Source organism: Armigeres subalbatus, chromosome 2 (genome assembly GCF_024139115.2).
Source record: "Armigeres subalbatus isolate Guangzhou_Male chromosome 2, GZ_Asu_2, whole genome shotgun sequence".
In the NCBI taxonomy this organism is placed as follows: domain Eukaryota; kingdom Metazoa; phylum Arthropoda; class Insecta; order Diptera; family Culicidae; genus Armigeres; species Armigeres subalbatus.
The window spans coordinates 155,973,922-155,998,645 of NC_085140.1; the positions used below are offsets into that span (position 1 = coordinate 155,973,922).

The 24,724-nt window shown below is 38.5% G+C and overlaps 1 protein-coding gene and 1 pseudogene across 2 annotated transcripts; one reads left to right on the plus strand and one right to left on the minus strand.

The window, feature by feature from the left end:
• Positions 1-24,724, plus strand: part of LOC134211054 (AFG3-like protein 2) — a 102,822-nt pseudogene that overhangs the window by 64,887 nt on the left and 13,211 nt on the right.
• LOC134211057 (tubulin polymerization-promoting protein homolog) lies at positions 165-23,488 on the minus strand. Of its 2 annotated transcripts, none has more exons than XM_062687622.1 (4): positions 23,186-23,488; positions 9,384-9,681; positions 872-1,057; positions 165-801 (listed from the first exon to the last, which is right to left on the minus strand). In XM_062687622.1, exons 2-4 carry the CDS (start codon positions 9,669-9,671, stop codon positions 619-621), a joined length of 657 nt encoding a protein of 218 aa, XP_062543606.1. In that variant the 5' UTR covers positions 9,672-9,681; positions 23,186-23,488; the 3' UTR covers positions 165-618. The 2 variants fall into 2 exon arrangements, with proteins under 2 accessions (XP_062543606.1, XP_062543604.1); XM_062687620.1 differs by lacking the exon at positions 23,186-23,488 and adding an exon at positions 9,764-9,910.

Below are 24,724 nucleotides of genomic sequence, written 5' to 3' on the forward strand. Positions count from 1 at the left end.
CGAGACAATTTCCATACCGAAAATCGAACCCATCAAGGGTTTGCTTTACGTCTAAATCAACGTCGTCTAAATCAACAAGCTAGAAAATTTATTCTTTTTCTGAAGATTATTGGAACATACATTGTCATTGAATGTCATCGTCTTAAATAAAAACTATATATTACTAGCGTTCATATTATTATTCGCCAATATCATCAGTGGAAAAATACAAATATGTTAAATTTAATCTGTTTTTTATATCGCTAGGATCTTATCCAATGACCTGCTTTAGGTACAAAAAATAATGACTATGTGAGGGAAATTTTACAGTTCTCATAATGCTATAAGTTATTTTGTTATCTATTTTGTCGCTTAGCAAACGTAACAAGACTAGAACAAACTATCGTAGATACAATTTCAAAGAAAAATAATTGTTTAGAAATATACATTAACGAATCAATTTTGAACATATTACCCGATAAATTTCGTCATTTCCATAACTAAAACCTCTCATTACAACTTAAAATTCACGAAGACTGTAGATAACTTCAATGTTTTACATTATTTTGATTGGTGAAACATTATCATGGGCAATGATTATATTTAGAGAATGGAAGAGTATTCCAAAAGGTACATTGTTTAGTGCGTTTTGTCATATGTGTTTTTATGTGTGTATCCGGTTACATAACCGGAGCCGTCGGGAAGATCTTTTCTACCGGCAATTCCTTTACCCTTTCCGGTATCATCGAACCGTTGCTTGTGCGAACCAGTATATTTCGATGTATCTGTCAGTCTGGCCACGGTGTCAGCCGCTTTTCCAGGCTTGAATGAAAATGAACATTTTAATGGAAAATAAGATGAGAATATCGCAAAACATAAAAACTATACTCACAGTAGCGTTGTGTATACCAGGAGCGCCACAATTGGCCATTTTGCCTTTGATTTCATCCAAATCAACTTTTTTGGTTTTGGCCAGATCATCAAGGAATTTATTGTAGTCCTCGAATGTTAGCTTCATTGATTTTAGCTTTTTAAAGTGGATACCAGTGTCTGTAGTAGTAATTTTCTTATCGATCACCTGCAATACAATATTAGATAGAGAAAATCATGCTCAAATTCATTCTTCCTATGATTAGGGTTTTGTCAATACTTAACACAGCTTAACACTATTAAAATTAAAAAGAAGAATTCGTAGCGTAGGATTAATGCTCCTTGAATTAATGACAGCCCCAACGCTTTAAACGATCACATCTGCAAGTTCGGAATCCTCTCAAATTTTAAGCTAAATTGGTTGTAAATTACCTGAGCACATGCTATTTTTGAAGTTAGTATGAAAATTACTAAAATAGTAACTTGTGTGATAATAAATGTTGCCCCATTGCACAGCAGCTAAAATCGTTTTTGAGCGCGTTAATTTAATAGTACCTTTGGCTTTATTATTCAGTTTAGCGTAATGGTGTTTTCGAGATATTTTATCAGTAAGTTAATGTGCTTCTTGGGAGGTATTCAGCTTACTTATCAATCCTCCTAAAAGTGAAATGAAAAATTTATTTTTTCACTTCACAACATAAAGACATAAAAGTTGTAGCAAAAGTTCTCCTGAAAACATTGTCGACGGCACCAAGTTCGTAATTTCGTTACGTTTGGATTTTTTTACGTTTTATGAAGACAACCATTCAAAATGTGTTTTTCATCATATCATAAACTTAAAAAATAAAAATAAAAAAGTTATAACAGATTTATTGGATTTATAAGTCATATTTGATTTAATTGCTACTTGACAACGGGCAAATTGTTGCAGTCAGTCTTATACGCATAGCATAATAATGAACTTTAAATTAATACCTGAACTGTAGAGTTGTAAGCGAATGAAAGGAATGTTTCATCAAAAACCATTTCCTACTATGCAAGGTAGAAATCAATCACCTATCACAAGGAGTTGATGAACCAATGCACCATGCGTCTCCATATGCCTATACATCGTACATGATCAAAACTTGTTGGCATAAAAATAAATAAATCTCTAAAAGTATTGAAATTACGAACTTGGTGTCCTCGACAAAGTTTTTTCAGGAGAACTTTTCTACAACTCTCGCGAAGACAGGGGACTAATCATAAGGCTGAATATCTCCAAAGAAGCGCGTCGACTTACTGATAAAATGTCTCGAAGACACCAATACGCTAAATCACACAATAAAGGTACTATTAAATAAACGCGCTAAAAACACGATTTTAGCCGCTGTGCATTGATGGGTGACATAGAGATTCTTACCCGACCCACAAAAACCAAAACTTTCCAATAGTCAACATCCGCCAGCAGGCAATTAGGCAATACATTGGGGAGGGACTATCAGGGGGGCTCACACCAGACTAACGCACATGTCAGTTAAAAATTCACATTTTATGTGGCAACCTAACGGTATACCTACGGACACTATCGATAGCTCAATATCCTGGCCCCGAGACCAATTTGCAACAGCGACAACTGTCATGGCTATATACTGTGGGCCACCGTCGGTGGCAATTAATTCAAATTTTACAGACAGTTCCGAAAAAATGTCTGAGGTTTTGATCAGAAATAAAAAGAGATAAACACTTACGTACCTGACCCCCAACCCAACCATTTATCCGAGACCGAAGTATACCCCATAGTCTTGTCAATATCTTCGGAACAATGATCATTTTCAAAACACCGACCAATGTCCTAAAAACTAACGAGGCTGGATTAAAAACTATTTAAATTACTAGCTTTATGTACCCGGCCTTGCTCGGAATTGCCAGTTTGATTCGCAGTTTTTTTTCACAATCGGAAAATGAATAAACCAATTGGTCAACAGGATAATTGCGTTTTCTTATCGATACTTCATCATTTGATCAGAAGAAGGCAGATTTCATTTGAAAACATTGACTGGTTTTGAAGAAGGGAGCAAACCCATAATCGCCATATTCCGGGCAAACGTTTATTTCTAAAGAAGGAAAAACATCCACCGATGCCTTATTCCGGGCAAACGTCTATTTTAAAGAAGGGATCACATTCACCATCCAGAAGGAAACACATTAATCATTGCTTGTCACTGGGCAACCATAATTTCGATAAATGGTTAAATTGATCGATAACTAAACAATACAATAATGGGTTCAGAAGTTAGGCTGGAGCATACACACAAACATACAAACATTGAGTTTTATATATCTCGGGTACTTATTCAAAAGGACGTATGTGATTTTGTAAACAAAGATGCATACGTCGATTTGTCAAATATGATGGCACTCCTACGCAAACCAACACAACGAACATGTAGCCGAAACCTCCCCCTACCTGTATGTGGCGATGGTTTGCGTGGGAGTGCTATCAGATTGCAGAAATCAACGTTTAAATTTTTGTTTACAAAATCACATACGTCACATACGTTGAATAAGTATCCGAGATATATAGATATATAATAGCTATATGTATTCGGCTTTGCTAGGGACTGAAAAGTAAATTATTCAATTAAAATGTCCAATGCTGTAGCACAAAACCCACAGAGGTAGATCTACCGCTCATAGAATTGTTCCTTTGTATCAATCTATTTTTATATATTTGTTTGGCCCTTCTACCTTTTCAATAAACATCTTCCAAAATAGAGAATAAGTGTACCAAATCTGGTTGTAATTTATCCTGGGAGTTACACTGAATTGCTCATTTTTTTAAAGACAACCCCCTTCCCCATAACTTCCCTTTTTCCCCAATGACCCTCCCACCTCCTTTGTTATCTTCTCCTTGGGATAGAAAATGTGTACACCAATTTTGGTTGAAATCGGTCCTGGGAGTTAGGTGTTACACTGAATTGCTCTTTTTCTAAATACAACCTTCCCCTTACCATCCCTTTTCCCAATGATCATACCACCCTTTGTTATTTTCTCCTTAGGATAGAGAATGTGTACCAAATTTGGATGAAATCGGTCCAGGGGTTCAAAAGATACACTGAATTGCTTGTTTTCTGAACAATACCCTCCCCCAGCCCCTCCCTCTTTACCAAATTACACTTCCATATGATCGACTACTCTTAGTGAATATGTGTACAAAATTTGGTTGATATGGGTACTGGGGTTGGGAGTTACACTGAATTGCTCGTTTTATAAAGACAACCCTCCCCCATACCCTCCCTTTTTTTACAATGACCGCCCCACCCGCTTTGTTATCTTTTGTTTAGGGTAGAGAATGTTTTGTATCAAATTTGGTTGAAATCGGTGCAGGGGTTCAGAATTTACTCTGAATTACCCGTTTTCTGAACCATACCCCTCCCTCCAGACCCTCCCCTTTCAAAGATTACACTCTCATATGGTTGTCTCCTTATATTGAATATGTGTACAAAATTTGATTGAAATCGGCCCTAGGAGATGCAAGTTACACATAATTGTTCGTTTTCTAAACAAAACCCCTCCCCCTTTTCTAAATGACCCTCCCACCCCCTTTGTCAACTTCCCCCGAGGATAGAGAACGTGTGTACCAAATTTGGTTGAATTCGGCCAAGTGGTTCAGAAGTAGTTAGCGAACATACATACATAGATTGATTTTTATATATATAGATTATTAATTCAGGTTCGTTACTAAAAACTATTTAAATTATGTGATCGATTGCAGAAAACAGAACCACTGGCGGCGCCATAGTTCTGGTAAAGGTGGGGCACCAGCATTTTTGGCGTAATTGGTCCATTGGCGTCAGTAGTAAGAATTATAATTGGAGACGTTAATCAGTCAAGGGATATATTCATTTTAAAAAATGCCAGGAAGTTTCAAATATAACAGAATTTTATTGCATTTTGTCGTCTATAATCGAAAAGATAACTAGAATTTGTTTTTGAATATTTTTCCAAAAAAGTTTCATTGTGACATTCAAGAGGTAGAAAATATTTACATATTTTAATCAAAGTAGGCATTAATTTTTTGAAAAATATTGGCCCTCATCGGAATTGTTAAAAACAAACAAACGTCAAACATTTTTCTTACAAATTCTAATTTTGCGGGTTTCATTGTTTTCCAATTATTTTTTTTTGTCCAGAAATGTAAGAATCATTCAACAAAAAGCCCAAACATGAATCAAGCTATGGATAAATTAAGATGGAGGGATCAATTTAAGAGACTAGCGTCGAATAGGTCGCATACAACCATTTTATTTTATTTATTACCAGACTAAGGCCGGAGTGGTCTGTGCAATACATAAAAATCTTCTCCATTCAGCTTGGTCCAAGGCTGCCCTTCGCTAACCACAAAGTCTGCGGAGGGTCCGCAAATCGTCCTCCACCTGATCGATCCACCTTGCCCGCTGTGCAACTCGCCTTCTTGTTCCCGTCCGATCGTTGTCGAGAACCATTTTCACCGGATTACTGTCCGACATTCTGGCTACGTGCCCGGCCCACCGCAGTCTTCCGATTTTCGTGGTTTGAACGATGGATGGTTCTCCCAACAGCTGATGCAACTCTTGGTTCATTCGCCTCCTCCACGTACCGTCTGCCATATGCACCCATAGATGGTACGCAGCACTTTCCTTTTGAAAACTCCCAGTGCGCGTTGGTCCTCCACGAACATCGTCCAGGTCTCGTGTCCCTAGAGAACTACTGTCTAATAAGCGTTCTGTATATACTCAGTTTGGTACGGCGGCGAACTCTATTCGATCGGAGCGTTTTGCGGAGTTCAAAGTACGTACGATTTCCTGCCATGATGCGTCTCCGAATTTCTCTGCTGGTATCGTTATCGGCGTGGTGGGTGGCTTACATTGTCCTCTCTTGAGCCTCTTTCTATCATGTCCAATCAGTTTAGTTTCGCTTTTCAATCTGATGTAGGCTTCCTCCATCCTCTTAAAGTTACGTGCCATGATATCATTGTCGTCGGCGAAACCAAATAACTGGACAGACTTCGTGAAAATCGTACCACTCGTGTCAATTCCTGCCCTTCGTATCACTCCCTCCAAAGCGATTTTTAATAGGGTAAGACGGTATAATATGCCCCTCCTAAGGCAACTCCTTGATAACTTTTTACTTTTCAACGCAATTCATGCAAACTTTGTGTTATTTGGTAGTCCAGGAAGTCACAAATGCATTGCTCGTGAGTAGTCATTTGAAAATATTACAGATAACACGTAATAAAACTTTTTTGAAAACTCGTAAAAAAATGATTTTAAAAAGTGCCTGGGCAATACGCCCCACCTTAACCAAAGACGTTTCATAGCCCTTCATTAGTATTTTATCAATCACATAATAAAAAGGTTACACATTCTTATGTGCTTGACAATAAAAAAGCAACATAAGTCCATTTAAGCAGGTTGGAATTACATTTCAATAGTTTCCATATAATTTGGAAGCAACTGATGCAAGCTCGCCGCGCTTGTGTGCAGTTGGTAAGGGCATACTGTACTGCCTACACTGGGGCGTTTTGATCAGTGAAACATGTTTTTGGAAAACGTTACATTTTTGAAGATGGAAGCAATTTTATATTGTATTAACCACTGAGAAAAGTTATTTTGTTGCCCAACTAAGTGTTCCAGTGCAAGTTTTGCGGACAGTAGGCTACCATCGCTCCAGAATGTTCAGCAAACAAACATTAAAAGTTACATCAAAACTGTGACTTTTTGTATTTTGCAAATATTTTCATTATGTAATACAAAAATATTTCCATATTCACATAGGATGATGGTTTTACAAATATTTATAGGTACCAACTGAATTTGACCTTTGGTTAGTTATAGTTTTCTAAAAATCAAAGGGGGGCGTTTTCGCCAGGTGGGGCGCATTATACCGGCTTACCCTAGCAGACACGAAATACTATCACTTTGCCATAACCCTCTGCGCGTTTCGAAGGGGGAGAATGCCCCTGAAACTCGAATTACGCACATCACCCGATCCATCGTCGCTTTGATCAACCGTGTCAGTTTATCCGGCAATCCGTGTTCGTGAATTAGCTGCTATAGCTGGTCTCGATCGATTGTATCATATGCGGCTTTGAAGTCGATGAATAGATGATGTGTGGGCACATGTATTCGCGGCATTTCTGCAGTACTTGGCGAATGGCGAACACCTGGTCCGTGGTGGAGTGTTCGGCCATAAAACCGGCTGGTACTGCCCCACGAACTCCCTTGCAGTTGGTGTTAGTCGACGGCATAAAATTTGGGAGAGTACCTTGTAGGCGGCGTTCAGCAATGCGATTGCGCGGTAGTTGCTACAATCCAGCATAGCGCTTTTTTGAAGATGGGACACACGATACCTTCCATTCACTCTTGCGGCAGAACCTCGTCCTCCCAAACCTTGGTAATTACCCAGTGCAGCGCTCTAGCCAGTACCTCACCACCATGTTTAAACACCTCTCCTGGTAGTTGGTCAACTCCAGGGGCTTTGTTATTTTTCAGCCGGCTGATCTCCTCCTGGATTTCCTGGAGATTCGGAGCCGGAAGTCGCGTGTCCTGCGCGCGTGCCCCTCATTATCATACCGCCACCGTTGTCTGCCACGTAGCCATTCAGGTGCTCTTCGTTGTGCTGCCGCCACCTTTGGATCACCTCACGCTCGTTTGTAAGAAGGTTCCCGTTTCTGTCCTCACACTTAGCGGGTTGTGGCACGTTGCCCTTACGTGAACGGTTTAACTTTTCATAGAACTTTCGTGCGTTATTAGCGCGGTATAGTTCCTCCGTCTCTTCACGGTCTCGATCTTCCTGCTGGCGCTTTTTCTTCCGAAAATCGAGTTTTGTCTGTTCCGGGCCCGTTTGTATCGTGCCTCGTTCGCCCTCATGCGGTGTTGCAGCAATCTCGCCCATGCTGCATTCTTCTCCTCAACTAACTGCTCACTTTTGCCGTCATACCAGTCGTTTCTCTAATCCGGGGGCACCGTGCCTAGTGTAGCGGCTGCGGTGCTTCCCATGGCCATGGCGGATCGAATATCTGCAATACTGCAACAAGGTAGTGGTCGGATTCAATATTCGTACTGCGGTAAGTGCGTACGTTCGTGATGTCGGAGAAGAATTTACCGAATACAACCATGCGTGTTTGTTTTATAAAAACATTTCTATCGGTATGCTTATCAACATTCACCACATGCTTTTACAAAAAAAAAAACAAATAATTCTATATGATGTTACAAGTTCAAGTTACAAGAGTTTTCAATTTAATTATAACGTACAAAAGGAAAAAGAGAATTCTAGCTTTCTCTCTTTCCTATTGTACGTAATAATTCAATTCTCAATCTTATCTTAGCAATAGAAGTGGTTCCAACTACAATTCGTAATTAGGTAGCTTCAACTGAATAGTTCAGTGGTGTAATAAGTTACACTTTCAGTTGAAATGAACTACGTTTGGAAAACTTTCCCATTCTTTTATTGAAAATTGTTGAAACATGCGTGGGTTTAAATTGCAAACACAAAATGTGACTCAATAGATATCTATGATGAAACTAGGTTACCTAAAAAAATATAACAGGTGATTATCACAATTTAAATTAATTTAGAAAATATTCAATGCCTTGTGTTCAAAAACAAAAAAACATGATGTTTTAGAGGAGACGCGGCCTCCAACATACTAGAAAAGGGTGGGGTAGAGTAGGTTTCGGGTGTGGCCAATTTTGTATTTCACAGATTCACCAGAAGTTTATTCGTGAGAAATCATGAAGAAGGGCTGTCGCATGACTTGTTTTGGCCTAGAAACTAAAACGTCCTCTGGTACAGCCTCCCCGGGACATCTGGAGACAACCTAGAGACACTCACAAGTACTTCAAATATTTTGAAAAATTACTAAAAGGTACAACCGTATTCGTGAGGCGCATTCGAGGATGGAGAGATGCGGCTTCGAAACGTGTATTGTGGCGTCAAATTGTTGATTCAGTGTTATCTGTTTAGATGTTAACTAAATAAATAAATAATACAACCGTATTTAGAGCAGCTTTGTAATTATGCAATGTTTGTGAAAAGAGTTCCAAATAAAAGAAAGTTTTCATCGAAATTCCCCAAACGTTAAATCGTAGGATTTCCAAAAAAACTGGAATAGTTCCTGATCTAACCAGGGGCCTCATTGCGCATTTTGATTCGACAGCACTTTCCTACGGCAGCTTAAATGATTTGCTCGTTTCGAGTCGAGATGCACATGGCCATGTCCAGAATCTGGACATCACTCTAAGTGGAATCGAAACTAGAATACAAACTGAACCTTGTTTCAAAATTTCACACCGTTCGGTTGAAAGCAAACAGCGTTATGATATTTGCATTTTCAAAATTTGCCTTCCGGAAGAGTTTGGCCTTGTGGGGGTTAATATTAACACCATTCAGTACTGCTAGAATTATAGCTCTCAATAACAAAAGAAGGTAAATATATGCGTGATAAAGAACGATAAGATAGCAAAACAATTATTACAGAATGATGCACTAGCTAACATTGCACTCACCTTGGCCTGTTTCATCCACTTATCACTCTGAGAAAGGGTCAAGTGCTTCCCATCAGATTTGGTGTCTCCAAACTTTGAAAATGCTTTGAATTGCTCTTTGAAGGCGGCCGTTGAAACAGGTGCCACCTTGGGCGTACCATTCTCCTCTTTCTTTGTAGCTCCTGTACAGGCAGCTCCATCGGATGTCGCCGGTTTTGCAGCGTCTTCATTCGATTCCAGTGCCATTTGAGCTACTTCCACAGCAACTTTGTCAACCTGATCAGAACCATTCTGTTTATCGTCGGACATGATGATGGACCTTGAATTAAATGAAACACAGTTTTAGTCTTGTTCAATAATCACGAGTAAAATTATAAAATGTTTTTCAAATCATCACTAACCGATGCACTGCGACATGAGAGTACATATTTCGCTTGCTCAGCAATCAACACAAAATTCAGAGCTCAAATAACGCCCCGTGGTGCGATAGTCTATATCGACGTTCGAAAAGATGTTTTACGACAAGTACGTGAGACGAACTTGAAATCTTAGCGCTTAGTCTCTATTGTCAATAAGATCGTCATCACTCAAACATGAGATCATACATAAATATATTCTGTTTGATTTGGCTTATTTCTCCGCGGGTGCTAATTTGAAGTCGATTGGCGGACTTTTGGAAAATGCCACAGCAGTAGACTAAGTTCAATGGAGATGCCTGAGTAGACGCAAGCGACACAGAACGCAAACTGATAACAAAATATTCAGTTAGGAAGAAATTTCGCCTAACGAAAAACAAACCTTTATCACCAATGTTGCAACGTCATAAACATATATGGGATTCCGTAATTAAGCATTATAGGGGGGCAGTCGGCAAACACTAACGCAATAATAACAGCTATTTCTATGATGATGGGAGAAACTGACTAGAGTAAAATGTATCACGTTAAGATATTGAGTTTCATTCCATGTTTTAAAGCTAATGAGATATATCTTATAGGTATGTAACTATTGATGCGCGTAACTGAACCGCATCGACATATTAAACCGCATATTGTGTTTTCGTTTATCATGCAATCTGTATACCCTTTGGGACCAATTTATCACGGAAGGAGAGCAACTATGTTCGTAATTAATACAACATAGCGAACGACGGTAACTGCATTCTCCCAGAAAGGTTTTATTGATGTTTGCTCCTGTGTTATGCACTCAGATGCTTGGAATCGACAGTCCCACTGACCGCCAATAATAATCAGAGCGGACTCTTCTATGTGTTAAAACCAGCAAAAGTCAAAGAAATTTATGTGACCGAGCATATTTTAAGCGAATTTCTTTAAAAAGACCACCACAAAAATAGTTGCAATAGTGTAGGGGCCCTCCTTAGCCGTGCGGTAAGGCGCGCCATGCTGAGGGTAGCTGAGTTTGATTCTCGGCGCCGGTCTAGACAATTTTCAATTTGGAAATTGTCTCGACTTCCCTGGACATAAAAGAATCATCGTGTTAGCCTCATGATATACGAATGCAAAAATGGTAACTTGGCTTAGGAACCTCACAGTTAATAACTGTAGAAGTGCTTAATGAACACTAAGCTGCGAGGCTACTCTATGTCTATCCCAGTGTGGGGATTTTTTTCAAAGGCCTTTCTTCATACTGATTCAAGAAATTTACTCCTGGTAATATAATTCATTAGTTATGGCTTATGAGCATGCTTTGGGGGACTCAACTCTTTAGTAAAAAACAGATAAACCCTGCTTATAGTAAATAGTGCATGACACGACCCTTAACTATTATTCCAACAGAACTTCAGAAAGAAGTCAGTTCCTCACTATGTATGTACCATATTTTAATTATTCTTCTGGTAGCTGACCAACCCTATGGGCTTTGTGTTTCTTTTCGTGTTAAGAAATGTAAAAAATATTACAGCCATTGGAATAGCTGTATTTTTCGGCCATAACAACCATGCTATGCATTCGTGCATTTGGAACTTTCAATTCTATCTTTGCAACGGAATGTTATATCCAATCGATTGGATAAAATCTAATAAAATAATCTTGTAAATTATTTACTACAAACTACGATAAAATGTGTCTAAATAAATTACACATTTTACATAACATCACTTCATCGAAACGAATCGAGGTTTTATTTCCATTGAAAAATGAAGTGTCATGATTGAACAAATTAAAGATAACTAAACGATTATTGAAAGCACCAGAAAAAAAACCTATTGATTTCGGGAACGCCTTAATCTCCTCTGAGGTATATGTCTACCTACATTTACCACAGACTAATGTGATGACTGCATCATTATATGGTTTATTCATGAAGCTTATGACTAACAAATTTAGATATTACGCAAGTCAATGATGTGTGGCTATCACCAAATATATTATATTAATATAGTATTAATATAGCATATTTGCTATCACTCAGTCTGAACGGCGTCGGATAAAGTCAAAATTACTTCTGTTATGAATAGAAGCAACGGGGTACGTGTTAATGAGTAATCATTGAGTATAGTAAAAACATACTATATAGGGGAACGGTCCGGCATTTCATCTCATAGCCCCTTTTTCATCCCATCAAAAACAAAGCAATGAAAAGGAATTTGATTTATTTTTCATTTTTATGATTTTTTCCGCATTGGGCAGGCAAGTTAGCAAAAAGAAGCGACGAGATTGGTGCTGTATTTCTTTGTTTTACGATGAGATGAATATATGTTCAGTGAGATGGAAAACGGGGCAGTTCTCATACTTAGTAAGTTTCAAAGAAGAAAAATATATTTCCTACATATTTCTGCCCTTTTATAAAATTCTCAGTTATACTAACTCATTGTAACGTTTAATGATGAAAGAGAGTTTTTTTTAGAATAAAACTATCTTAATATAAATTAAAATTTGTAATTGCTTAAATATCGAGACCACTAAGTCCACTGATTTTATTCATCTGCCTTGACGGAGGCTTGTAATACACGAGGGTTTTGAAAACATTCCTTAAATCTATTGACGAACTAAAATTCACGCAGCTGGTTCGAATACTAGCAACGATATTTCTCGTAACAGATTATGGTAGATTTTAAAATAATGAAATTGTTTCCATTTACAGTCTATACTAGTCTATGCAGTAAAAAAGGCGTATTATTATAACTTTAGATGGCTGTTATCCGATAAAGCTATTCAGACCAACCCGATTGAAACATAGTAACCCAGGTTTTGCATAAAGAGTTTGATCGGCACCTTGAATGTCAATATCATTGTTTTGGTTTCCATATCTCACGTTTGCATGTTGATCACAAGATTTCTAGCGCCATTAGCAACCTAAAACTTATGCATCAACGGTTTATGCTGAGAATGTAACCCCAGCTGACAATATCTAACTTTATTTTATGATATCAGAATGTTAAACACCTCGAAAGTATTTTAAAAATAAAACACTTTTTTAAAACTCAATGACCTGTGAATAAGACGTATATTGCTCAAAAATGCTATCTGACCAAGTATCTGACTCTTGTTGTATGTTGTATGAGCCATATTCCAGTAGAAATTGATGGCGCAGTGGAAGTGGAATATATACAGAAGTAGAAAAAAATGAATAAAATAAAAACACCCCCGAAAAAAAAAGAAATTGCCAATAAAAAAATCATGGTATGAGCAATAAATAAATATAAAATTTCCACAAATAATGCAAAATTTCCATAATAAACATTTGAGAATTTCCAAAAAAAAAATTGCACTTTTAAAAGGAAAAATTGTTACCATAAAAAAAAATCCAAAAAGAAATCAAAATGTTCTATGGAAAAATATAAAAAAAAACAAAAATAAATCAATATTAGCAATTAAAAATTACAAAATTTCCAACAAAATAATTTTTTTTCCTCATAAAATATAAAAACTTTCCACGAAAAAACTATAAAGGGCAATAAAAATATGAAAATTTTCATAAAGAAATAATAAAAGCAATATAACTTAGCATTTTTCTATAAATGATCCCTTTATTAAATGTTGAAAGTTCATGGAAAATGTTATCAATTTTTATTGTTTTTTGGATTTTTAGGGTTTTATTGCTTTTACTGATTGTATTGTGTAGATTTTGTATTGTTTGTGGAAGTTTTTTATTTTTATTTATTGCTCATACCCTGATTCCTAATTGGCAATTTCCTATATTTAAAAAAAAAAATCTAACTCTCCATGGAAATTTAATTTTGCTGCCGAGAAAAATCGACCAGTTTACAAGGTCACTAGAGATGGTCGGGTTTCACATTTTGTCAACCCGAACCCGATTTATAAATTCTTTTCAAACCCGGACCTGACCCGAACCCGGAATAAAAAATCTTATCAAACCCGAACCCGACCCGTATCCGACAATTTTTGCAGTCCTAAACCCGAGTCCTAAAGCCCCAGAGGTCGATCGTATATCAGCCGAGACTGACCCCATGACATCCGCTCAACTTCTGCATTGTTTGTTCCGTAATATCTGGGACACCGCACCTTTCCCGGTCAGCTGGATGCAAGGAATCTTATAGTGAAGGTACCCAGAAAGGGCGACCTGACTGTAAGCGATAACTGGCGAGGCATTATGTTGCTGTGCACCGTTCACAAAGTTCTATGCAAAGTTATCCTTGCCCGGATTCAGGAGAAGATTGGTGCGACTCTTCGGCGACAGGAGGCCGAATTCCGTGCCGGAAGATCCTGTGTTGACCATACTGTCATCTCATCCTGTCCCTCTCATTCTGGAGCAGGTCAACGAATTCCAAGAGTCCCTTTACTTGGTTTTCATTGACTACGAAAACAAATTTTGACTGTCTCAATCACGAGAATATGTGGGGCGCCCTGAGACGCAAGGAGGTTCCTGAGAAAATCATCGGCCTTATCGAGGCACAGTACAAGGGTTTCTCGTGTAGAGTGCTGCACATATCACCGTTATTGTTCATCATCGTGGCCTTACAACTGGATCACAACCAACGAGCACCATCGTCGTCTACAGAGGCGGATAGCAACAGAAATTCGGATCCGGAGGTGTAAGAACTCATAAGTAAGTAAGTAAGAGAAAGATAGGCCAATCTATCAGAGGTCCCGAGCGACTTTTTTTCTCTCTCTAAAACGTAACTGTTTAGTTGGAAAACCATCGATTATTTACCACGTCTCTATTAAATGAGAATCCTTGATTTTTTTCTTCTAACTATCGGGTAAAAACTAAGGGCGAATCGATTATTGTCAAGTTATATTCTAAATTACTTGTTTATTGAAGCTCAAGCGTTGAAGTGTATAACACAGCCGTACTCGATATATTTATGTCATCCTCTGCAAACAGCTAAGAAAGGCTTGGATGGAGATTATGCTCTTTCTTATGATTATCGTAATCTTATGCACATATGTGAGCTGCAAAATGGTGGGTTGACGTCAAAGAAGGAGCGCCCAACAGAGCTCTGGTCCCCACAAGTTCTTATCTCACGCTGCCACGGGTCGTCCGATGACAAAATACCGCCAGCTAAGGGTTGTGTACTTAGCTGGTAGTGCAGCCTGGGCACTTCTGACATCAGCTAGAGTGAGAAGGTACGTCTCGAGCGTCTGTTCACCGGGAGGTGCGGCTCAAACAGCGTCTTTCTGGTACCCAGCGGCTGAGAAATGAAATGCTGTATCGCGTCAGCTATACCTAAGGTGGCAGTCCCACCAGCGCGATGTAGGTAACGCGACCCCGGTAAGGTAGCTTACTGAAGACTCTCAAATACCACGAAAAATGGAGATAGAAGAAAAAGAGAACGTTTTTTTTGGCAACCGAAATAAGGACTATGATTGGAAACTCGGTACCTGGAATGTCAGGAACCTAAATGAACCTGGACGAGTGAGCCTTCTGGCTCGCGAACTGCAAAAGGTTGGAGTGAACGTGGCCGCTATTCAAGAAGTCCGCTGGCCCAGATCCGGAGAACGTGAATTTCGAGCCGTGGACCCCACGACCAACACTACATTCAAGTATAACATCTATCACAGCGGCGGCGAAAAAGCAGAGCATGAAGTTGGTTTCGTAGGGATGGGCAAGCAGATGAAGCGAGTGATGCGGTGGAAACCCATTAGCGAACGAATCTGTATGTTGACGATACGGGGCAAATTCTTCAATTACAGCCTAATCAATGCTTACGCACCGACAAACGATAAATCCGACGACGTGAAGGACACGTTTTATGAATGTCTTGATACAGCCTATGGAGAGTAGGGAGAGCCTTCACTCCGCTACCAATGACAACGGCCTACGGAAGTAAATTTCGCTGCTGCCAGAGGGGTGGCCATCAGTAGCACCTACTTTTCACGAAAGAACATCCGAAAGCACACCTGGAGACACCCAAACGGTGAAACTTGCAACCAGATAGACCATGTTCTGGTGGATGGGCGCCATTTCTCGGATGTTATCGACTCTGATCACTACCTCGTTGTCAGTAAAATTCGATCACGGTTGTCAATTATATAGAACGAATTATCACAGCAAATGTTGCGTTACAATATCCAGCGATTGTCGGCGGAAGGAGTATCGACTGAGTACCGCCAGAAGCTCGACGAACGGATAAGTGCAATCAACGTTAGCGACAACATCAACGATCTATGGGAGTCGATCCATGGAGCGGTGTGGAGTGTCAGAGAGTGACAGACAAGAAGAACGTTGCCAGAAGCCGGATGTTGGTGTCGGGTACCCAATCGAATAGCGATCGGTACAAGGAAGCAAGAACAGCCGAAAAACGAACCCACCGCAGGAAAAAAAAAGAGTACGAAGAACAAGTTATTAGTGAGGCACAGGAAAAAATGGAGCAGAACGATATGCGGAGGTTTTATGAGTCTGTCAATGCAACGACCAACAAGAGAATTTTCTGACAGATAAAACCGAAGGGGCTGGCAGGTGAAAGCAACACTTCGAGACTTTGTTGAATAGTGGAAGTGACGGTGCATCGGTGAACAGAATAAATATTAGCGACGATGGACAAGCTGTGGAGTCACCTATGTAGTATTCATAGTTAATGTTATATTGGTTAAACAAAAAAATGTAATATATAAAATTGGGGTGATTGTATAGTTTAAGATACAGACTCATTTAATAAAAAATATATGTTTCGTAAGCCCCAATGTTCCCTAAAATATCTTCTTGAGTATGAGTGACATCGTAGCATGCGACGTTGATTGCTCGTTCGACAGGAGTTTTACCTTCAGTTTATTGACTATTTTAGAGACGGAATGTCGCACCGCTATTCAATGGCGGATTCGTCCAACCATTTCGGCTGGGATACGACAACCTACACTAGATGAGGTTAAAAAAGATTTTAAAGAGCTGAAAAACAATAAGGCTGCGGGGAAGGACCAGCTTCTGGCTGAACTTCTCAAACATTGCAGTGAGCAGCTTTATGAAGCTCTGCACCATATTATGTCGCAAATATGGGAAGACGAGGAAATGCCTGCTAGCTGGTTGGACGGCCTCATTTGCCCTCTCTTTAATAAAGGGCACAGACTGGAGTGAGCGAGGAATAACCCTCCTTAATTCGGCGTACAAAATTATGTCCCGTATTCTGTTCAACAGATTGAGACCGCTTGAAGAGCCCTTCGTCGGCGAATACCAAGCAGGTTTTCATGAGGACCGATCAACAACGGATCAAATGTTTACCCTGAGACAAATCCTTGATCAATTCCGGGAGTACAACTTGCAGACACATCATCTGTTTATTGATTTCAAGGCGGCGTACGATTCAGTGAAACGGGATGAATTATGGCAAATTATGCTTGAACATGGTTTTCCGGCGAAACTGATACGGCTGATTCGTATAACGTTGGACGGATCGAATGTAAGGGTGTAAGGGTTGTGAATAAAATATCGACGTCATTTGCTACCTTAGATGGATTAAAGCAGGGTGGTGCACTCTCGAATCTACTGCTCAATATAGCGCTCGAGGGAGCGATTAGGAGAGCTGGTGTGCAAATAAGCGGTACCATTATCATAAGGTCGCATATGCTCCTGGGATTTGCGGATGATATCGATATTATCGGGATTGATCGCCGTGCCGTGGAAGAGGCTTTTGTGCCTTTTAAGAGGGAGACAGAGAGGATTGGACTCACGATCAATACCAGCAAAACGAAGTACATGGTCGCTGGCAATCAACGTGGGTTTATTAGTGGTGATGGCAGCGAAATGGTGCTGGATGGGGAAAAATTTGAAGTGTTAGAAGAATTTGTGTATCTTGGAACATTAGTGGTGTGCGATAATGAGGTTACCCGCGAGGTGAAAAGGCGTATTGCAGCTGCAAATAGGGCTGGATATTATTCAGCTTATACAACACGGCAGACTACGGTGGGCTGGTCACGTTGTTCGTATGCCAGAAGAACGTCAAGCGAAGATAATATTTAATAGAGAGAAGATAATATTTAATGGTCGGAGACTTCGTGGAAGGCCGCGTACACGATGGCTTTTTGCAGTTGAAAAGGACCTGAGGGCGCTCAATGTTCATGGCGACTGGAAGCTATTGGCCCAGGATCGAGTCCAGTGGAGAAGGATACTCCATTCGGCGTAGGTTCATCGAAGAGCTGTAGCCCATCAAGTATCAAGTAAGTATGCACATATGTATACACTCAATTTCTTTTCCGACAAATGCCAAAAATGAAACTTTTTATGTGAATGAATAAGTTGAACTGGCGTCGCAAAATCATTCAGAACGATTGATCATGTTTCACAATAAATTACTATAGTAATATAAGGGCCTTCCTTAGCCATGCAGTGAGATGTGCGTCTACAAAGCAACACCATGCTGAAGGTGCCTGGAAATGGCTAACTAATGGTATACATTAAAATTCAGTAAAAATGGCCCTGCGTATGAAAATCTTAAAAAAATCATATCGCTGCGATGCGTAGTTAATGAGAACGAGTGATTCAACCCAACAAGCAAAGTCATTCTACTTCACATTGGCGTAACTCTGCGGCCTAATTCCGCCGAACGGGCTATCCGTTGGTTTGATCGCTTGTGTCCTGTCTTATCGAGTGTTTAACTCCGTTCGTTGTCCAACGAGGGCAAAGTCATGGCCTGCTATTCACTAGTCAATGTGGGCAACCGAATACGGATGATATTTGCATACACGTCAACAATGCACGCTGGAAGTGGATTGCCCATTTTCTAATATACCTCACCCTCACATTCCCCTTCTTCTCTCACTAAAAAGAAAAAAAACATTGACTTGGGATTTTCAGAAAACAACTATTTACATCGCTTTTTTTTAATTACTGTGAAAGCTAATCCAATCCAGTATCCAATATCCGTACTCAGTTTCTATATTCATAATCATCCCAATTCAAATTTGAATTCAAATATTTCAATCCTACTTGTAATACGATTTTCCAAACCGATACTCAAATCCAATGTAAGGACCCGAAATGTAAAGCCAATATCCCTATTTCATTAACAAAGTTTTAATCCCAAACCCACATTGGAACGTTGTCATAATGGAATACGAAAATCAAACATTCATATAAAATATTCAGGATTTTTCTTCGATCTTTTCATCTTCAATGGGTCTGAATTGCAACTGGTTTAATGATCTACTATTTACGTGTTCTATAGTATTTCCACAGTAAAGTTTTATTTATGCCTGCCATTGCCATATATGTATCTTGTATCAGTAATTATTATTTTATGTTCATATCTAATTTTCACAACTAATATTCTAATCCAAGTCCATCTTTCAAATATAATCTCTAGCTTATAACCAAAAGCTGATTCTAATGTAATATTAATTTCAATTATTTTTTTTTATTTCATCATACATACAAATCCACATACAAATACGCAAATGCATATTTACTAAACAAATTATTCCAGCCTTTTATCTGTGCCTTCTGAACTGTCAACTATTTCATGTTCATGATCCTCCAGCTGTATTCTTTCTTATTTTTTTGCCAATATATCCAGCATTGCAATCCAAAACCAATAGAACTCGATCCGGCAGACCATATCAAATACAATTTGATGGCCTTCCAACGGGATAGCCAAAGCAATATCGGCGGCTCTCCAAACATACTCTGTATTGTCCCTTCAAGCTTAAGTCAATTTGTTTTTTTCGATATTTTACCTCATTTAATTCAAACCGATGAGAAAACAAATAACTTATTTCGGCGCTCATCTAGAGCGCCTTCGACGTCACAAGCCAAAACCGATGAGTAAATCATTCAATCCGACGCTCTTCCACATCACACATCACAAGTCGAAAACCGATGAGCAAATCTTTCAACTCGACGCCCTTCAGAGCGTCTTCGACACCGCAAATCAAAACCGACGACCAAATTAATTTTTTTACTAATTTTATTTGCTAATTATCTAATACATGCATTCATTTATCAGATAAAGTAGGTGTTCCGTGTTTTCTTAACACTATCATCCTTATTTGCTATGTCACATTTTTAGTTATTATTAATATATTGCCTCTGGCAGTTAGGATTTTTTCTCTGGTTGAATTGAGCCATGTAGAAATTACAATATTTTAACTTAAACAAAACTTAACCTAATTTATACTAATACTAAGGACACACTTGTGGTACTTGTACCATGTTACAAGAGGACAAAAAAATTATTCCAAGACTATCTTTGATGAAGACAATAATTGGCATGGTACTCATTTCAAGATTCTTGTACCATGGTACTTATACCACCAGTGTGCCTTATACTAAGGATTATAACGATTTTTGTCTAAAATTGGAAATTATTTTGTTGGACATGTATTGCAATGTCTCAATATTAGAAATTCTATGAAGTTCATTGGTACTATTTACCAGGGAGGCAACTACAGAATCATTTTCAAAATTTTATTTTGAATCCTCTGAAGTAGGGGAACAGACGGCTTTGGCAGGTTTTGTTCTATTATTGGCAGGGGGGTTTTTGTCGACCGAATTTTATGAAATTTGGCCACAATATTCTTTGATATGCAAAGAATGTTTAGGCCAAGTTTGAGCAAAATCAGTCATAAAAAACCCCCTGCCAATAATAGAATAAAACCTGCCAAAGCCGTCATTTCCCCTACCTTCTTTCTAGCATTGCAGAAACTATTCCATATTGGCACAGCATGCAACATGTCTGGTTTAAAAAATTGTTTGTAAATCAAAAGTTTGTTCTTAAGACAAAGTTTTGATTTTCTGTTTATAAGTGGATATAGACACTTAATATATTAATATATCCACCACTTAATTGTACCTTGACAGATACGTATTTCGACCTCAACAGTAGGATCGTCTTCAGTGTCTCGTACTTGACTCGACTCGACTTGACTAAGTCGTATACGTATCTGTCAAGGTACAATTAAGTGGTGGAATTAAATGGGATTGTACAAACTCGTCTTATAAAGCCTGTCCACGTTAAATTTCGGACACTGAGACAATGTCCAATTGATTTGTAGCCATTTCATCACTTTGACAAGAATGAAAATATGCTCAAAGAATCACATAAAGTGGAGAGATTTAGCTGTCATGTAAATTAATCTTCTCAGTGGTTTGTGAAAATTTAAAAAAATAGCATTGGATGATGGGTGTCCGAAATTTAACGTGGACAGGCTTTAACAAGTGAAAACATTCCACTAAAAAGCTCAAAATAATTTTCTTTGCCTCCAATGTGGTTTTTAAAAGTTTATTTTTAATATAGCAGAAGTCCTAAATATTTAGCTTCGCTAGACCAATTAATTGGAACCCCATTCATAGTGACAATATGTCTGCTAGAAGGTTTCAAATAAGAAGCTCTCGGCTTATGTGGGAAAATGGGAGGAAATGTGGGAGTTTTGGAAGCATTCGGGGAAATTTTCCATTTTTGCCAGTAAGTGAAGAAAATATCCAAACTTTTTTGCAATCTACTACAAATGACACGAAAGCTTCGCCCTTTGGCTGAGATGCCCGTGTGACCTGCAAACAATGCTTTTTGACACCCTGGTGGTAAATCAGGTAAGTCAGAAGTAAATAACCCATGGACAAATCATCCAATCCGATGCTCTTCTAGCAACTCATTCATTCCGACGCTTTCCCAGAGCGTCTTCGACATCACAAGTCGAAACCGATGAGCAAATCATTTATTCCGGTGCTCTTCCCTTCGACATCAATAGTCGAAATCGAGGAATAAATAGTGTAATGATTCTGTGCAGTGCTGAAATTAAAGTCGATTGCTCAGCATAAGTGAGCAAATGATCAACATATGTTTCACACTTATGTGCGTTATGGTTGTCTCAGCTCGTGCTTTTAGAAAATAACTGTAAAACAGCACGTGGTCTGGTTGGCTGCACCTGATCTAATAAGCCATCTTGGGCTAATTTGTGGCATTGTTGAATAATCACCTTAATTTTACTCAACATGAACACAAAGTTGTAAGGAGATAAGGTTCTATACCAACTTTGGTCAATCTCTATCCCACTTAAATTGAAATATGATACACCAGTTCTGGTTAATCACGGTATAGCAATCTGAGGATATTGACATGTTCAGTCAGTCCAAGCTCATTCGGTAATTGGGACATTTTGATAAGCGACAATGCTATCAACTTTCTGCATCGAACAAAGAATAATTTTGCCCGCGAGCCTCTACTATGAAATTTGTATTGTGCCTTGCAACAAAATTTTCGTGATCATAGATGAGAAAAATTTATCCACAGTACAAATAGTACGTGCTATCAAAGCATTCTTCGCCACAATCCACCACGTACCACGTGAATTTTCAAAGTAGCTTTTTTCTGGCAGTATGTTTTTCTTAGGCGACTATCTGGCGGTCATTTTCTGTTGCGATTAAAAATAAGCGGAGAAGTAGATTTTTTATAAGCGGTACAGTAAATTCCATCAGAAAAACTTGCAAAACTTTATGTCCTCTTTTCACATAGTTTTTGATAGTAGGATGGTCTATGATTTGCCATTATGAAACCATATATGACCATAAACAATATTTGCTTCCTTTATTAGTAGGAAACTTGCTATATTAGTCGTACTCGCAAACAAACGATTAGAGATCTATCTATCCGTTTTTTCGTGTTTTAAGGAAAGCTAACAGTAAAATAAGAAAATATTTGCGTTTAATTATTTAAATATTAGTTATCATGGAAAATGTCAATAACTCTTTGTAAATTGACCAAAACTAATCAACATTTAACGCCCTTGATTTGGTTCACCGTTTAATGATGCTCATGCTTTATCTGCAGGAAGGATATCAACAGCAAAGGAACTTTGATTGAGCATGGAGCCCGTTGGTAAACAAAGCAAGGCGCAAAAATGAGGTCGAGACTTTGCGAAGGAGTAACACACCCTTTTTGTAGGGGGTAAGAACCAAATGCACATTTGGCTGGTGGTGAGCCTTAGCTAACCAAATTAAGTGCGCTATTAGTGTGGCACACGATTGCATACTGCGTGACAAAGAATCGTGAAAATTACACAAATCACTTTCCCTGAGCATACCTTCGTTATGTATAGAACAGAACCACGCTCGGGCTGTTATGGCATTTTTGCTGACCTGTGGTCTGTTTAGTCAACATATATCATGGAACGTGTTATGCTTTGGAATGGGGGAGACAGCATAATAAATTTCCCCTCCGGAATGGTCGGAATGCGCATGAACTATTATTGATCTTCACACATTGGAGAATAATCATCATCTTTGTCATCTTCATTTCCATGGATGACGCTGTTTTTCTAAGATTTCATCTCATAAGATAAACTGTGTTTCAGAATGTTATCAAATGATTTATGAGTAATTTATTTTCACTGGTTTCGTACTGATATCGTTATACACAATTCGAAAAGATTTTTTTCCTTGGTATAGCTTTTCATTAGCCGTAAATAGAACATTACCTCAGTTGCACTTTTGTGGTCAATTATATGAAGAACCAATCCGTTTTAATATGATTACTGTCTGTCCGCGTACAAGTTAACCTTTCGGGCTCGGCTGTGGGGGAAATGTGTTCCTAGATTCGACGATATCGTTCAACTCGATACTCGTCAATTCTGATAGTAAACTCGCGGGATGAGATCAGCACCACACTATGGTCCCCACTGGGCGGCAAGCTATATTTGAATAGCTATACACAACGGAAGGGTGCTTGGAAAATGTCGCGCGCGCACTGGAACTCGCCTCAAATCGTACTGAATGGGGATGTAGAAGCAAATGTTTGCCGTACCTAGGCTTACTGTGGGGACTGTGTTACTGGTATAGCTAGATATTAGTCACCCTACAGATATAGACGCAATGAAAACTCAAGCATCAGGGGAGAAAATAATCGTTTTTTTTTAAGCTTTAAATCTTCGTATTAGGTCATAGGTAGCGAAGCTAGCAAATCCAAATTGTATTTTAGTGAATGTTACAGACGTATGTATTAGCGAAAAAACTTATGTGCCTACAATACTATATCAAGTTGAGTAAATCCGCAAAACATAATTAAATCGATTCAATTTTGTCATATGTTTAAAACTATTGTAAACATAATGAATTAATTTACATAATCGATAATGACGACCAATGGGTGTGCTAAAGTGTATCCATCACTGTACGGCTTGTCACTTCCGGAGTTTGCATCCGTTTTAATCGTTCTGCTAATCATTTTCCCCTTTTCTAAGAACAGAGGAAAAACTGTGTCAAAAATACAATGATAGATATATTTTTACACACCCTCATATCATCATCAAACATGATATACGGAATTTGGTTCTAATTTCCATTACTTCTTATTAACTACCTATATTTTTAAAATATTATTCGAAATTAATACTAGCTTTGGTTTAATTCATCACTTATTGTGACTTTAACAACTGTTCTTATCACTATCTCATGATAGTAATATTGCGCCCAAAACTCTCTGATATTAACATTATTCGTTACTTTCTTGGTGCTTGATGAAATAAAGCTTCTTCTCAGGATTTGTTCTTTTAGTTTCGATAAGACGAAATCAGGCGATTTTCGTGTGAAAGGGGAACCTTTTTTCGCAGTTTGTGGTGAAAACATCTTTCACTCACTCCTTTTTTCTCTACAGCAAACCTGGAACTAGAAGATAAACGAAAATCTTGCCTACTAGATGATTTTTTTTCACCATTATATTTAGTACGTCTTACTCACTTTTCGTGAAAATTTTCGGTAAGCAAACACAAAAAAAAATATATATATGACCGCAACGGGATTCGAACCTAGAACATCAACAAAAATTGCGATGGGGTTCGGTTAGCTATGATAGTTCGGATAGCTATGCCACCCCATCGACTGCATATAGGAGTTAGATGGTTTGTTCCGTATAGATTACTCTTTCTGCAATTGGTGATGACACGAAAAAGATGAAAGAAATGAGATGAACAAATTAACTTTCGTGGCACTTTTAATCTTTGAGGGCAAAATATTTTTTT

Bases quoted from the DNA above. Each gene is read 5' to 3' on its own strand.
- LOC134211057 (XM_062687620.1), bottom strand. From the start codon at position 9,789: ATGTACTCTCATGTCGCAGTGCATCG. The intron at 9,682-9,763 runs GTTAGTGATGAT...ATTTAATTCAAG, and splicing joins TCTCATGTCGCAGTGCATCG to GTCCATCATCATGTCCGACG. The intron at 1,058-9,383 runs GTGAGTGCAATG...ATTGTATTGCAG, and splicing joins AGTGGATGAAACAGGCCAAG to GTGATCGATAAGAAAATTAC.